The sequence below is a fragment of the Cebus imitator genome, unplaced genomic scaffold, assembly GCF_001604975.1.
Source record: "Cebus imitator isolate Cc_AM_T3 unplaced genomic scaffold, Cebus_imitator-1.0 Scaffold491, whole genome shotgun sequence".
NCBI classification, from domain to species: domain Eukaryota; kingdom Metazoa; phylum Chordata; class Mammalia; order Primates; family Cebidae; genus Cebus; species Cebus imitator.
This window is the reverse complement of record NW_016107806.1, coordinates 1,516,998-1,533,248: the sequence shown is the minus strand read 5'-3', so window position 1 is coordinate 1,533,248 and position 16,251 is coordinate 1,516,998. Positions and strand designations below refer to the sequence as shown.

Here is a 16,251-nt window from a genome sequence, read left to right as displayed (position 1 = left end):
TGAGGCAGAAGAATCGCCTGAACCCAGGAGGTGGAGGTTGCAGTAAGCCGAGATCACACCACTGCACTCCAGCCTGGGCAACAGAGTGAGACTCCATCTCAAAAAAACAAAAAAAAAAAAAAGAAAAGAAAAGATGGATTTAATAAACTGTAAAAGGATATCAGATGACAATTGGAAGGAAAAAGCTGGAGTCAGACTTTATTCCTCGTCCATAATATTAATACATTCAAATGGATCTAATATTTAAACTTTCAAAACTCTTAACAATACCAGAAAAGGAGAATCTTTTAAAATATTGGAATGGGGGTGGAGGTGAACAGGACAGTGGTGTCTCCAGCTCCAGGCCATGGCATCCTCGGGCACTGTCCTGCAGGCTGTGGCTGGCACGCACAGCAACTCAAGGGTGAGTGGAACCTTACAAGCCCCCATCTTAGCAAGTGCCGGGAAGAACTGGGCGCCTCAAGCTAGTTCTGGAGCTCAACTTCTTGCCAACCACAGGGACCAAGCTGACCAAACAGCAGCTCATTCCGGCCCGGGACATACTGGGTACTGGGGCCCAGTGGAGCACCCCATGCAAGGACACCCCTTCCTTTGAGCACTGCATAGCCCACCTCAAATGCTACTACTTTGATTACAAGGAGCAGCTCCCCGAGTCAGCATACATGCACCAGCTCTTGAGCAGTACCTAATGGAAGGCAGCTCCAACAAGGCATCCCTGGCCACGTGTAACATCCCCGCCCAGAGCTACACCTTCATCAACATCCCGCTGGACGCTATCAGGGATGAGATCACGAGGCGCATCAAGAAAGCCTATGAGAAAATCCCTTTCACCGAGGCCACCGGATCTTCCTCTTCAACACACCCAAAAAGATGACTGATCTGCCAAGTAGCAAGGGTGGATCCTGGGCCCCAACAACTACTATAGTTTTGCCAGCCAGCAGCAGAAGCTGGAAGACACCACCATTCCCTCCACGGAACTGGCCAAACAAGTGGAGTATGCCCGGCCCTGGAGATGATCATCTGAGCCCAGGAGCCACTGGGTGGGGCAGGGCACGCATTATTTAAAACAGTTACAGGCCAGGCATGGTGGCTCACGCCTGTAACCGCAGCACTTTGGGAGGTCAGAAGATGGAGACCATCCTGGCTAACACAGTGAAACACTGTCTCTACTAAAAATACAAAAAATTGGCCGGGTGTGGTGGCATGCGCCCATAATCCCAGCTACTCAGGAGGCTGAGGCTGAGGCAGGAGAATCGCCTGAACTCAGGAGGCAGAGGTTGCAGTGAGCGGAGATGGTGCCACTGTACTCCAGCCTGGGCAACAGAGTGAGACTCCATCTCAAAACCAAACAAACAAACAAACAAAAAACCAGTTACAGTGCAGGGTTTCCTCCAATAAAGGTGGATAACTCTCTCAAAAAAAATCAATTGAATAAAATATTGGAATGAGAAAGATGTTATTATGACACAAAACCTAGAAGCTATAAAGAGAGACTGGTAAATTCAACTGCAGTTGGAAAAAAAAAATTTGCAGCCAGGCACAGATTTGCAGCCAAGCACAGTAGCTCACACCTGTAATCCCAGCACTTTGGGAAACTGAGGCGGGCAGATCACCTGAGGTCAGGAGTTCAAGACCAGCCTGACCAACATGGAGAAACCCCGTCTCTACTAAAAATAGAAAATTAACCAGGTATGATGGCGCATACCTGTAATCCAAGCTACTTGGGAGGCTGAGGCAGGAGAATTGCCTGAACCCAGGAGGCAAATGTTGCGCTGAGCCGAGATCGCACCATTGCACTCTAGCCTGGGCAACAAGAGCAAAACTCCATCTCAAAAAAAATATTAAATTAAAAAATACAAAGACTAGGCCAATTGAGGTGGCTCACGCCTGTAATCTCAGCACTTTGGGAGGCCGAGGTGGGCGGATCACGAGGTCAAGAGATCAAGACCATCCTGGCAAACATGGTGAAACCCTGTCTTTACTAAAAGTAAAAAAATTTTAGAGGTTGCAGTAAGCCGCGATGGCGCCACTCCAGCCTAGCAACTACTCAGAAGGCTGAAGCAGGAGAATCGCTTGAGTCCTGGGAAATCGAGGCTGCAGTGAGCCATGAGCATGCCACTGCACTCCTGCTGGGGTAACACAGTCTCAAAAAAAAAAAAAAAAAAAACTGCTGGCAGAAAACCACTCCCACCACCAAAAAAAAGTCAAAGACAAATTGAAAAAATATACAACTCATGTATTGCGTGTTAATATGTTAAGAGCTCCTGTAAACAATGAGATCAATGACCCAATTTTTAAAACATGAGCAATGAATAAGAACAGGCAGGTCCAAGTAGATTATGCAAACGTCAGTTATACATTAAAAAACGCATACAATCTTACTCAGATAAGCGCAAATTGATTCCACATAGAAGCCATTGTCTGCGTAGACACCAGTTTAATAGCACACTTTTGGCAAGGCCGTAGGGTCACAGGTATTCTCACAGTGCTGCTGGAAGTATAAATTGGGGCAACTTCTATTCTCTCTCAAAATGACAAATCTCAGGGCCTTTGCCCATCAGTTCCCCTTTGGGGAGTCTATCCTGCAGGTGTCCTTGCACTCACACAAGAGGCATATGCAAAGCTATTCCCCGCAGCAGGGTCCATAAGAGGAAGAAGGGAAACAACCAAACATCCATCAAAAGGGAATCCGGCTGCCGGGCACGGTGGCTCACGCCTGTAATCCCAGCACTTTGGGAAGCCAAAGCGGGCACATCACGAGGTCAGGAGTTTGTAATCCCAGCTACTCAGAAGGCTGAAGCAGGAGAATCGCCTGAACCCAGGAGGTGGAGGTTGCGGTGAGCCAAGATCGCGCCATTGCACTCCAGCCTGGGCAACAAGAGCGAAACTCCATCTCAAAAAAAAAAAAAAAGGGAACCAGGTAAATAAACTCAGTACATCCATATAATGAAATACAAAAAAAAAAGGGAAGTTCTTTGTTTAATAAAAATAAGTGAACTCTTTCCTAGTCCACAGGAGCAGGGGTCTAGAGGTCAAGCCCAGGATTCAGATATACCCAAGTTCCAACCCTAGCTGGGTCACTCACTAGCTGTGTGACCTTTGGCTTGTTTCTCAACCTCTCTAGGCCTCACTTTTCTCATCCGTAAAATAGACATAATAACCATAGGTACTTCAAATGTTGTTGTGAGGATTACATTAGATAATTAATTAATGCAAAAACCTCAGCACTGTTTTCAGAACATACTAATCTCTCAAAAAAATGTGAGCAATTGTAATTATTACCCCCACTGCATTGTCACCTCTCTCTCCTTTTCTGGGAGAAAGTCCTTACATTATAGCATCGCCCTCCTCCCATCAAAATAAGCTCTTAGAGGCCGGGCACAGTGGCTCACGCCTGTAAAAACAGTACTTTGGGAGGCTGAGGCCCACAGATCACAAGATCAGGAGTTTGAGACCAGCCTGGCCAACGTGGTGAAACCTTGTCTCTACTAAAAATACAAAAATTAGCTGAGCATGGTGGCACGTGCCTATACTCCCAGCTACTCGGGAGGCTGGGGCAAGAGAATCACTTGAACCCAGGTGGCAGAGGTTGCAGTGAGCCGAGATCGCGCCACTGCCCTCCAGCCTGGGCGACAGAGTGAGACTTCATCTCGGGGGAAAAAAAAATTAGCCGGGCATGGTGGTGGGTGCCTGTAATCCCAGCTACTCAGGGAGGCTGACACAGGAGAATCGCTTGAACTCGTGAGGCGGAGGTTGCAGTGACCTGAAATTGTGCCACTGCACTCCAGCCTGGGTGACAGAGACGCTGTCTCAAAAAAAAAAACACCAAAAAAAGGGCTCTTCGGGTCAACATTCATCAAGAATAAATTTTTGTCTGTTACTGTATTTTATACTTTTTTTTTGAGACAGGATCCTACTCTGTCGCTCAGGCTGGAGTGCAGTGTTGCTGTCACAGCTCTCTGCAGCCTCAAACTCCTGGGCTCAAGTGATTCTCCTGCCTTGGCCTTCCAAAGCACTGGGATTACAGGCATGATACACCACACCCAGGCTCAAAAAGTATGTTATACTTTCAAGCTTGTAGTGACTTGCCCAAAAGTCCCCTAGCTGGTGAAGTGGTTAATGAGAAGACAGGCCTAGATTGCCTGCCTCGAAAGTTGTTTTCTTTCTGCTGCCCCAACTGCCTCTTTCAGAGACAGAGGAAATTTATTTATAGTGATATGGATTGCAAACCATTCCCCTGACCAAAAGTCATATGAATGGATGTGGGGGACCTCAGCCACTCTCAAGGCTTGAAATAATATCTGCCTACACCTGACTCCCAAATTTATATCTCAAGCTCAGTCCTGATTCCCAAATTTACGGCTCCCATATGCAACTCCTCACCATCCTCTCTTGATTGTCTAGTAGACATTTCAGTTTCAGCCAGGTGCAGTGGCTCACGCCTGCAATCCTATAGCACTTTGGGAGGCCGAGGCAGGCAGATCACTTGAGATCAGGAGTTCGAGACCAGCCTGGCAACATGGTGAAAACCCCGTCTCTACTAAAAATACAAAAACAAAATAGCTGGGCGTGATAGTGGCACCTGTAATCCGAGCTACTCCTGAGGCTGAGGCAGAAGAAGCACTTGAACCCAGGAGGCAGAGGTTGCAGTGAGCCGAGATGGAGCCACTGCCCTCCAGCCTGGGAGACAGAGAGAGACTCCATCTCAAAACAAAAACGAAAGATATTTCTGTTTCCATATGTGCAACATTGACGTCTCGTCTTGTCCTGCAGCTCACCATCTATGTCATGGGGCCAGCAGTCCCCTCACCTGAGGCTGTTTTGAAGATTACGTGAGATCACAGATGCCAAGGGCCTAGAACAGCTACTTGCACACAGTTGACGCGCCATACACGGTAACAGTTATTGCAACCATCATATAGAGAGGGAAGACCAAAGGACGCTTTTCAGGAAAGCAGTTGGGAAGTGGGGTGGGAGCTGATTCAGGGAACAGGTGCTGCTGGGGAGACAGGCTGGATGCAGGGCCTCAGGGGTCACACTCCTCTGGGCAGAAGCCACCCGCCAGATGGGCAGGAGTGGGGGAGGCTGCTGAGGTCCAGCTAAGGTCAAGCCTGAACCCAGTGGCAGAAAAGCCTCTGCCTTTGCCGAGGACTTTTGACCTCTTCAGATCACAGGCAAGAGGAAAGGGTAAAGAACACAGATTACACACAAAAAAAACTCCCAGCTGGACACAAAGGCTCACGCCTGTAATCCCAGCACTTTGGGAGGCCAAGGTGGGTGAATTGCTTGAGCCTAGCTGTTCCAGCCTGCAGCATGGTGAAACCCTGTCTACAAAAAATACAAAAAATTAGCCAGACATGATGGTGCACGCCTGTAGTCCCAGCTACTCAGGAGGCTGAGGTGGGAGGATCACCTGAGCCCAGGATGTCGAGGCTACAGTGAGCCACTGCACTCCAACCTGGGCGACAAGAGTGAGAACCTGTATCATAAAAAAAGGCTTTTCTTTGCCACCTTCCCCTTGCCACTCCAGCCTCTAGGATCTCACTTACAGTTAATGACTTGGCACTTAGCACTTCCCTCTGCTAGAGTTCAAGGAGCTAAAGGGCCGAGGGCTTGCCATACCAAAGATACTTCTCCAGGACAGGGGACATCCATGCGTCCCCACAGAGTCCTCTGCTCCAGAACACAATAGACCCTCAGGTAACACAGATTGTTAAAGAGGAGGCAGGACTTTTCCTGCCCAAGACGGACATAGAGGAATCTCTAAAGATTTGTGTATTTCCTTCAGGTCTTCACTCAAAGATCACGTTCTCAGCAAGGCCTTCCCTGGCCTCCCACCTGAGACACCATGTGCCCCACGGTGCCACAAACACACGGGCCTGCCTCTCTCCGGCCTTATTTTCCTCCTTAACACTAGTCACTAGCAGGCCACATACTTAATTTACGTCCCGTCAGTCGTCTCCCCACTGGAAGGAAACAACTATGCCCGGGTTTTTGTGGTGGTTGTTTTGTTGTTGTTGCTGTGGTTGTTAGTTTCTGAGACAGAGTTCGCTCTTATCGCCCAGGCTGGAGTGCAATGGTGCAATCTTGGCTCACCGCGACCTCCGCCTCCCAGGTTCAAGCGATTCTCCTGCCTCAGCCTCCCGAGTAGCTGAGATTACAGGCATGCGCCACCACGCCTGGCTAATTTTTTTGTATTTTTGTAAAGACGGGGTTTCTCCATGTTTGTCAGGCTGGTCTCAAACTCCTGACCACAGGTGATCCACCTACCTCGGCCTCCCAAAGTGCTGGGATTACAGGCGTGAGCTACCGCGCCCGGCCAAAGCCCAGGGTTTTTTCCTCTTTTGTTCACGGTTATATCTCCAGCTCTTAGAATAGTGCCTGGAACAGAGTAGGAGCTCCAAGTATATTTTTGGAGTGAATGAATGATTACCCACGCTTATTTGAGCACTTGCTCTGTGTGAGGGACTTCTGTAAACACACTATTTAATACCTTAGTCAGCTCATCTCATCTTCATAACCACCCTTCGAGGTAATACAATTATTTCTATTTTCTAGAACCTTGGGTGTCAGAGAAGTTAAATCCCTTCCCAAGGTCATATTATTTTTTCTTGGCGGGGCAGGGCAGAGATGAGTCTGGCTTCAAGACCTTAGCCATTACCTACAGGAAATGAGCTGCGTTCAGGTGGAGGAGCGCAGAAGGGAGAGGGGGATAAAGGAAAAGAAAACAGAAAACCTCTGGAGGAAGCTGGCTAGCACTCTAGCCCAGCACTGTCCAGTAGGACCTTCTGCGATGAAGGATGAGCCCTTTATCTGCACTGTTCAGTACAGTAGCCTGCTGCTGAGCACTTGAAATGTGACGAATGCAACTAGGAAGCTAAATGTTTTTATTTGATTTCATTTAAATGAATTTAATTTTTTTGGAGACAGGGTCTCCTGTCACCGAGACTGGAGTTCGGTCGTGCAAACATGGCTCCAGGCTGCCTGGGTTCAAGCGATTCTCCCACCTCAGGCTTCTGAGTAGCAGGGACCACAGGCTCATGTCACTGTGCCCAGCTAATTGTTTTAATCTCTTTGTAGAGACAGAGTCTCACCCTGTTGCCCAGGCTGGTCTCCAACTCCTGAGCTCAAGAGATCCTCCCGCCTCAGCCTCCCAAAGTGCTGGGATTACAGGTGTGAGTCACTGCACTGGCGTAACTTAAAGTTAAATAGCTACACGTGGCTAGTGGCTACTGTATTAGAGAGCACAGCTTCAATCCAGACTAGATTCAGTGACTGGAAACGCTTTTGCTTGCTGGGTCTGTGGCTTCCAGGCCTGGTGGGACAGGGATTCAGGACAGCGGGGAAGGGAGTGTGTATTTACAGCAGTGAGCGCTTAGGGTACCTTGTATAATCTACAAATACCCAGTGAGGGGAGTATTTGTTTACTCCAGCTGCTGATGGCTGGAGATGAGGGTCAGGCTCAGGGTCAGTGTGCCTGCCGCCTTGGGATCTCGGTCCACAGTCAGAGAGCTTCCTCTCTCTAACCACCCCCGACCCCACGCCAGGCGATCTTGTTCATGGGTAGTCGGTACCCAGTGGCTGGGTCAGAGTCTGGGGCTTCTCAGTCCCTACACATGACCATTTTCAGGCTCCTTTGACGGTGGAGTCTGCATAGCTGATCCTACGCAGTCCTCACCGGCTTGACACGGACTCAAGAAATGTTTGCTGCAATGAATAAACAAGCAGCAAGCCAAATCAAGAAGAGATTTCTAGCAACAGAGAGCCCGGTGTGGGAGGGCCTTCATTCAGTTCCTCAATGACACCATTTAGGCAGCCGTCCTCAAACCTGACAGTGCCTAAGAATCACCAGGGGCACTTTGTGTAAAAGGACATGCCCCAGGCCTCACTCTCAGGGGTTTTTATTTAATAAATCTGGGTTGGGGTTCAAGAATCATCATGTTTACCAAGCCCTCCCACGAAACATACACACCAAATCTGATGCTAGACTCAGAACTAAGCTTTTAAGAAATATTGATTTAGGATGAGGCTAGGCATGCATGTGGGTACTGGGGGCAGGAAGAGGTTGCCCTAGAAGGAAATTAGGAAGGTCTTTGAGATACTTAAAGGTATGCGTACTTCTGTTGTGTATTTTCTTGCATTGCAGTGGGAAGAGGGAACGGCGTCACTCAAGTCCAGCCTTCCAGCACCAGAGTGTTAGAGCTGGGAGAAGCCTAAGTCCCAGCTCATCCAGGCCCTTAGACAAGGAGCACACCTGAGGGGTCCTGGCAGCTCCAGGGTGTGTGGTGGGCGGCTGATCCCCAGGAAAACAAACTTCTGGGCTCTAAGAAAGAGCCCCGCAGGCTGTGCCCGTTGTGCCTGCGGATTTCCCCTCTCAGCCAACCCCAGCCTCTGCTCCCCCTCTGCTCCTCACTTCTCTAAAGCGAAACATCTCACAGTCATTTGCTCCATGCTTCCTGTACGATTTCTTTATTTTTACTCTCCAGTTTGTGGGCTGAGTCTGTGTGGGTGTGGGAGAGGAGCTGGGTAGGTTCTACTTCTCTGTGTTTTCCTTCTGAGCTGGGAGGGCTTTCACTTCCTCCCCAAACTCTCAGTTCTGCCTTTCATGGGCTGTCCAGGCCATGAGACCACCTTGCCCATCCTTCCTGAGCAGCAGGGAAACGAAAAACGGACCGAAACTGCCTGCCGGCGAAGGGCCTAGCATCCACGTGGGAGCATCCAGTGGCAACTACAGCAGGAACTTCCCTGGGGCAGGAGCCCCAGGCTGGCTCGAGCAGCAACAGAGGCAGACAAGGGAGCCCTGCTGGCTCCTGAGGCCAGCTGAGGCCTGGAACCTGTCTTGCCTCCCTCTGACACCACTATGGGCAAGCCTGGGCCTCCACTTCCCTCCGTCAGCCTCTTCTGCCCCAGCACTCAGCCAGAGAAGAGTGACTCTCAGCTTGTCCCAGTGCCCCCAGCTCTGCCTGGTGATCTTTGAGAGGCTTAGCGATCTATCACACTGGAGCACAGGGCCATGGAAGGGGTCCGCCTCCACCACAGGGGCGTGACAACCTCCATCCCAACCTCCCAGAACCTCAGTCTCCTCTTTCAAACAAAGTTATATGTAGATACAGTGGAGGATTAGAAAACACTGAATAGATGCCTCAAGCCATAGTGGCTGTTGCAGGCAGGAGTTATAAATGCGTCTTGAAAAAGGAACCCCTGCCTTTTTTCTTCCAGTCATAAAGACCACACCATCCAAAAAGCAAAGAGAGCCACAGACACTCCAGCTCAGCCTCTAGCTGCAGAAAGCCACCCCCCCGGAAGGGAGAGATCAGAGTGTTCACCTAGAGCTGGAGTGCAGAGTGATCTAGTGGTGAAGGTCAGAGCCTTCAGCCTCCCCAGCCACCTGCTTAGTTTTCTGCTGTGTCCTCAAAGAAGCACTCAGGCCCTAAAATAAACCTCTGGAGAGCCAGTTGCCCAGCTCCTCCAGAAGAGAGACTAGACACATAGCTGGGCATTGGGCCAGAGCCCAAGAAAAGCCTGGCTTGCCAGGGGCAGATTACAGTCATCAGGAGCAACAAGTGCCCTGCCCTCTCCCTCACGGCTCCTTCTCTTATCTGGAGGGGAAGCCAGCACGTGCCAGCCCCAGGAGATCTCAGTCCCTTGCCAGCCTTCCGACTCAATTCCCAGGACTGGGGCACTGGGCTTCCCACAGCTGGTGGCCGCTGAAGCGAGTCCGTGCGGCGGGAGGATCCGTGACTCAGCGCCCATGATGTCAGTCCCTTCATAGTCAGGGCACTGTCATCCACACATGCACCCGCGGGGGTGGGGGGAGAACCAGGCGAGGTGGACCCCCAATGCGGAGGGAGAAGAAAGGCGCTGGTACAAAGGACTCCCCAGGCGGGAACACCACCCCGCTGGGGCGCGCCCTCTCGGGCCGTCTCCCCTTAGAGTAACCTGCGACGCGGTTGTGTAAAGGCTCATGGGGGCACTGGGAAGGAGACTCGAGAGTCAAGTCCTAAACACAGACCGCAGGGAGCTTCCCGCACAGCTTCCTGGGACCTTCGGCGGAGAGCTCCGGGCCAAGGGTTCAAGGCGCAGCAGGGGACGCAAGAGCGACTGCCCGCGACCGCACAGCTAGGTGCCCGCGGGAACTCAAGGCAGCTACACAAAAGGGGAGCCGTCGCACCTCCTTTCCTCCCTCCAGCCTCCCCCAGGCTGCGGTGGCCACAGCGGTTTCCCCCAGCCGCCAGCTGCCCCAGCCCTCCAGGTGCGCCCGAATCCCTTACCCAGAGCAGGACAGCCCCCCGGGGCCAGCGCCGCCCCCGGCGCGGCCAGCAGGGCAGCCAACAGCGCGCAGCCGACGGCCAGCATGCTTCCTCCTCGGTTACCGCTCCATGGTCCCGCAGAGGTGGGCGGGCTGGTGGGAACCGGGCGGCAGGGGCGGGGCGGTGGGCGCGCAGGCGGGCTTAGGCACCCCGGGAGCCCCGCGCTCTGCACACACTGCGAGTCTCTCGGCCCCGCGCCGCGCTCGGCTCCGCTCCCTCTGGCCCGACTCAGTGTCAGTGCGACTTCCCACTCGCACATGACTCAGAGCAGCGGACGGTCTAGGCAACGCAGGAAAACATTTGAGGAACTCGCGCTGAGCGTCTAAAGGCCGTCCCAGGGTGCGGTTGCGAAAGCTGGAGCGGATGGCGCAACAGCCCCGCGCACCGGCCGACGGAGGGGATGCTTCCTGCCACAGCGCGGCACCTGAGTAGCGAGGGAAGGGGCCTGCCAGCCCCATCAGGGCCCCTCCTGTCGGTTCTGTTGATGAGGAAAGGGCGTATCCGCCGCCAGCGGGCAGTGGCTTGGTTTTGATTTTTGGTTTCGAGAACGGGTTTACGAAACCTTTCGTGAAAGGCACACCTGGAGAGCCCTCGAGGAGCGATGTGCCTCTTACCCTACGGTAAAGCAGTGCTTGGTAGCCCGGTTGCCTGCTGGAATCAGCCGGGAACCCTAAAAACCACCGACGTTCGAATCCCCAAGGATCCTGATTTCGTCGGTCTGGGGTGAGGCTTGGGCATCGGAAGACTCATCACCGTAAAGGCACAGTCTCTCTGCCCAGCTGCTCCTCGCAGGCTGTAGCAGAGGCAAGGGAACGGTTTGGACTTTGCAGTAAGAGAGACCTGGGTTCCCATTTAGACCTACCACCTACTGTGTCTGTGTCTTCTGTTCGGAATCTGAGTCTCCGTTCCCTCATTTGTCACAGATAAGAAAGCCTATGCTGGTCAGGGTTATTAGGAAGGTTCTGTGGATGGCACCTAAACACCGGACACAGGACCTGGGCCACAGGTGCTCAGAAGCCATAAGAACATGCGTGGCTGCCCTCCTGACTTGACAGACAGAAACCAACACTAGGGGCAGTGGCTCACGCCTGTAACCCCAGCACTCTGGGAGGCCGGGTGGGTGGCCTGCTTCAGTTCAGGAATTCCCGACCAGCCTGGGCAACAAAGAATGAGACCCCCGACTCTACAAAAAAATTTTAAAAATTAGCTGGGTGTGGTAGTGGGTGCGTGTAGTCCCAGCTACTCGGGAGGCTGAGGCAGGAGAATCACTTGAACCTGGAGGTTGCAGTGAGCCGAGATCACACCACTGCACTCCAGCTTGGGCGACAGAGCGAGACTCTGTCTCAAAATAAATAAATAAATAAAAAGCATCACCATTAAAATTAAACATAGAATTGTCTTATAATCTAGCAGTTCCTCTTTTGTATATAGTCACAAAAAAACTGAAAGTAGGGACTTGAGCAGTTATTTGTCCACCCACGTTTGTAGCAGCGTTATTTACAATAGCCAAAAAGTAGAAACAACTCAAAAGCCCATCAAGAGATGAGTGGATGAACAAAATATGGTATGTATTTATATGAAATCGAATATTAGTCTCAAAAAGGAAGGAAATTCTGACATATGCTACAACACGATAAACCTTGAAGACATTATGCTAAATGAAATAAACCGCACACAAAAGGACAAATGGAGTAGTCAAATTAACAGAGATAGGAAGCAGAGTGGTAGCTGCCAGGGGGCAGCAGGAGGAGAGTGGGAAGTTATTGTTTACTGGGTACAGAGCTTCCGTTTTCGCAAGATGAACAGAGTTCTGGAAATGGAGAGTGGTTATAGTTTCACAATAATGTGAACATGCTTGATGCCCTAAACCATTTAAAAATGGTGCTGTGCGCAGTGGCGCGTGCCTGTTGTCCCAGCTACTCGGGAGGCTGAGGCTGGAGGATCCCTTGAGCCCAGGAGTTCTGGGCTGTAGTGCGCTACGCCGATCGGGTGTCCACACTAAGTTCGGCATCAATATGGTGACCTCCCGGGACCATCGGGTTGCCTAAGGAGGGGTGAACCGGCCCAGGTTGGAAACGGAGCAGGTCAAAACTCCCGTGCTGATCAGTAGTGGGATCGCGCCTGTGAATAGCCACTGCACTCCAGCCCGGGAAACATAGCCAGACCCCATCTCTAAAAATAAAATAATAATAATAAATTTTTAAATTAAAATGATTAAAATGCCCAAGTGAAAAACAAGATGCCCAACTAAGGGTGATTGCTTGAGGCCATGAGTTCGAAACTAGCCTGGTCAACATAGCAAGATCCTATCTCTACGAAATATCTAAAAATTAGCCAGGCACGGTGAGGCACATCTGTAGTGCCAGCTACTTGAAAGGATAGCTTGAGGCTAGGAGTTCAAGGCTGCAGCGGTGAGCCGTGATGGCACCACCGGACTCCAGCCTGGGGGATAGATAAAGACCTTCCTTATCTCTAATTTAAATAAATAAATAAAAAGTTAAAGTGGGAAATTTCATGTTATGTATATTTTGCCACATTTTTAATAAAGTATTGAAATTATAAAATTAAACAAGCTAGATGCATGAAAATCCAGAAAACAGGTTGCATTATTGAGGGGATGAGGAAGGGAAGAAACTCATATTTCTAAAGGATATAAAATGAGATTCCTTTAAGAGAGTGGACTTTTTTGGTGCACTATACAATATAATTCTATGAACACAAACTCTAGAGCCAAAGTGCCTGTGTTCAAATCTGAGCTCTGCCACTTATCAGCTGTTTGTCTTTGAACAAGTCATTTAACTTCTCTATGTCTCAATGTCTTCATCTAAAAAACAGCGGGGGTGGGGAGAGAGGAGGAGTACCCTCATAGGATTCTTATGAAAATTAAATAAGTTAATATATGTAAAACGTTTATAACAATGACAATATATGATAAACTCTGTATGAGGGTTTGTTAAATAAATGTAAATAACTAAACTGTCCCAAAACATCTTTCTAGACAGAAAAGTTCATCTAAATGTTTTTTAAAATCATAAAATTCATTTTATCACCCACAAAATGAACATGTTGAAGTAGAATTTAGTCATTAGCTGCTCTGTGATGCCCCTTCTCAGAAGCTCCAGATTTAACATGAAGGGCCATTGGTAACAGGTCGTCTGATGACATCGTTTAGGCCAATGTTTCAAAATAATATTTTCTCTTTGTTTTGAGATGGAGTTTCATTCTTGTTGCCCAGGCTGGAGTGCAATGACACAATCTTGGCTCACTGCCTCCCAGGTTCAAGCGATTCTCCTGCCTCAGTCTCCAGAGTCGCTGGGATTACAGGCATGTGCCACCATGCCCAGCTAACATTTTTATTTTTACTAGAGATGGGGTTTCACCAAGTTGGTTAGGCTGGTCTTGAACTCCTGACCACAGGTGATCCACCCACCTCAGCCTCCCAAAGTGCTGGGATTACAGGCATGAGCCAAAGTTTTATATACATATAAATATATATATTTATTACATATGTATATATGTATACATATGTACATATATAAGTACACATGTATACATTTAAAAATTAGCTGGGTGTGGTAGTGGGTGCTTGTAGTCCCAGCTACTCGGGAGGCTGAGGCAGGAGAATCACCTCATACATACATATATATGTACATACGCACACATATATACATATGATGGAGTCTTGCTGTGTTGCCCGCCCAGGTTGGGGCGTAGTGGTGGGATCTTGGCTCACTGCAGCCTCCACCTCCTGAGTTCAAGTGATTCTCCTGCCTCAGCTTTCCAAGTAGCTGAGATTACAGGTGTGCACAACTACATCTGGCCAATTTTTGTATTTTTAGTAGAGACGGGGTTTCACCATGTTGGCCAGGCTGGTCTTGAACTCCTGACCTCAAGTGATCCACCCCCCTCAGCCTCCCAAAGTGCTGGGATTACAGGCGTGACACACTGCATCTGGCTTAATTTTTGTAATTTTATTTTTTCAGATGGAGTCTCACTCTATTGCCCAGGCTGGAGTGCAGTGGCACAATCTTGGCTCACTGCAACCTCCATCTCCTGAGTTCAACTGATTCTCCTATCTCAGCCTCCCAAGTAACTGGGACTACAGGCACCCACCACCATGTCTGGCTAATTTTTGTATTTTTAGTAGAGACAGGGTTTCACATATTGGTCAGGCTGATCTCAAACTCCTGACCTTGTAATCCACCCACCTCAGTCTCCCAAAGTGCTGGGATTACAGGCATGAGCTACCATGCCTGGCCTTTTTTTTTTCAAGACGGATTTTACTCTTGTTGTCCAGGCTGGAGTGCAATGGCACGGTCTTGGCTCACCGCAACCTCTGCATCCCGGATTCAAGTGATTCTCCTGCCTCAGCCTCCCAAGTAGCTGGAATTACAGGCATGCACCACCATGCCCAACTAATTTTTTTATATTTTAGTTTCATCATATTGGCCAGGCTGGTCTCAAACTCTCAACCTCAGGTGATCCACTCGCCTCAGCCTCCCGAAGTGCTGGGATTACAGTCATGAGCTACCATGCCTGGCCTGTAATTTTAATAGCAATGACGTTTCTCCATGTTGGCCAGGCTGGTCTCAAACTCCTGCCCTCAAGTGATCCTCTTGCCTTAGCCTCTCAAAGTTCTGGGATTACAGGCATGAGCCACCGTGCCCAGCCTTATTTTTTATTATTTTTTTACTTTTCCTGTGGTGCTGGAAAAGCTTTTAATCTTTAAGCTGGATTGCTTCAAATTTATTAAAATTATGGTCAGCCTAATTCATTTTATGGGCCATAAAATTATACAGCATTTTTTAAAAAATAAAAGACTTATGAAATGGTTAATATAAATAAGGATTTTTCCTTGGAGGGAAATTTCACTTAACAGAAAGACATCGATTGTAACTAATATCTACCTTCTTTCTCTTTTCCCTGGAGTGGATGAGGTTACCATATGTCCAGATTATTGTCATTATCAGGCTAACTGAGCATTTACTGGGTGCCAGGACCGTATTCAGTACTTTAAGTAGTTTTCTCAGTTAATCCTCACAATAACCCTGTGCAGTACAAACTCTTACTCCCATTTTATAGACAAGGAAAGTGAAGTTTAGATAAAATTACAGCACCCAAGGTCCCAGCTGGTCAATGGCAGAGCTAGATTTGAACTCAGGCAGTTTGGCTCAGGAACCTGCTTACATGTCTGCGCTCACATAAATAGCTCGGCAGAGACAAATGACTGCTAAAGAGCATGCTAATAATAAATGCAAATGGAGTGCATGATTGGCAAGGTGAAGGGCAATTAGTACTCAACCCCCATTCTGCTCAAATCCACCATGTAATGCAGCCTCTGCTGGGAAGTGTAAGAGCAAATAGCTCACACGTACTTGCGAAGTCCAAGTTTAGACTATCTTCCAGGAAAGGTAAATTGTCAGGCAGAGGTAGTAACTGCAGGGCCTTAGCTCTGACAAGAGATTACTGTTAACAGCAGACACAACCCAGACTGAAACTCTTAAGTCAGCTAGTACAGTAAGTCCTCACTTAACCTTGTTGACAGGTTCTTGAAAACTGTGACTTTAAGCAAAACAACGTATATATAATGAAACTAATTTTACCATAGACCAACTGATATAAACTAGAGTTAAGTTTCTACGGCATTTCCAGTCACAAAGACATCACCAAACTTCTAAATAAAGACCCAAAACACTTATAATATCAAACCTTGAAATAAATATGAGCTATGTATACATTTAAGAAAGGTTAGGGCCGGGCGCGGTGGCTCAAGCCTGTAATCCCAGCACTTTGGGAGGCCGAGGCGGGTGGATCACGAGGTCAAGAAATCGAGACCATCCTGGTCAACATGGTGAAACCCTGTCTCTACTAAAAATAAAAAAAGTTAGCTGGGCATGGTGGTGCGTGCCTGTAATCCCAGCTACTCAGGAGGCTGAGGCAG

General features: G+C 49.1%; 1 protein-coding gene and 1 pseudogene across 2 annotated transcripts in view; one reads left to right on the top strand and one right to left on the bottom strand.

The window, feature by feature from the left end:
• Window positions 1-10,914, bottom strand: part of IL6R (interleukin 6 receptor) — a 59,165-nt gene extending 48,251 nt beyond the window's left edge. Inside the window, exon 1 of one of the 2 annotated variants that reach the window (XM_017513399.2) lies at window positions 10,272-10,914. In XM_017513399.2, the coding sequence (XP_017368888.1) occupies window positions 10,272-10,569 (298 nt within the window). In that variant the 5' untranslated portion in view covers window positions 10,570-10,914. The remainder of the gene's footprint in view (window positions 1-10,271) is intronic. The other variant, XM_017513398.2, reaches the window with a different exon arrangement.
• Window positions 68-1,123, top strand: LOC119468781 (annotated as a pseudogene).
• Window positions 10,915-16,251: the final 5,337 nt, after the last annotated feature.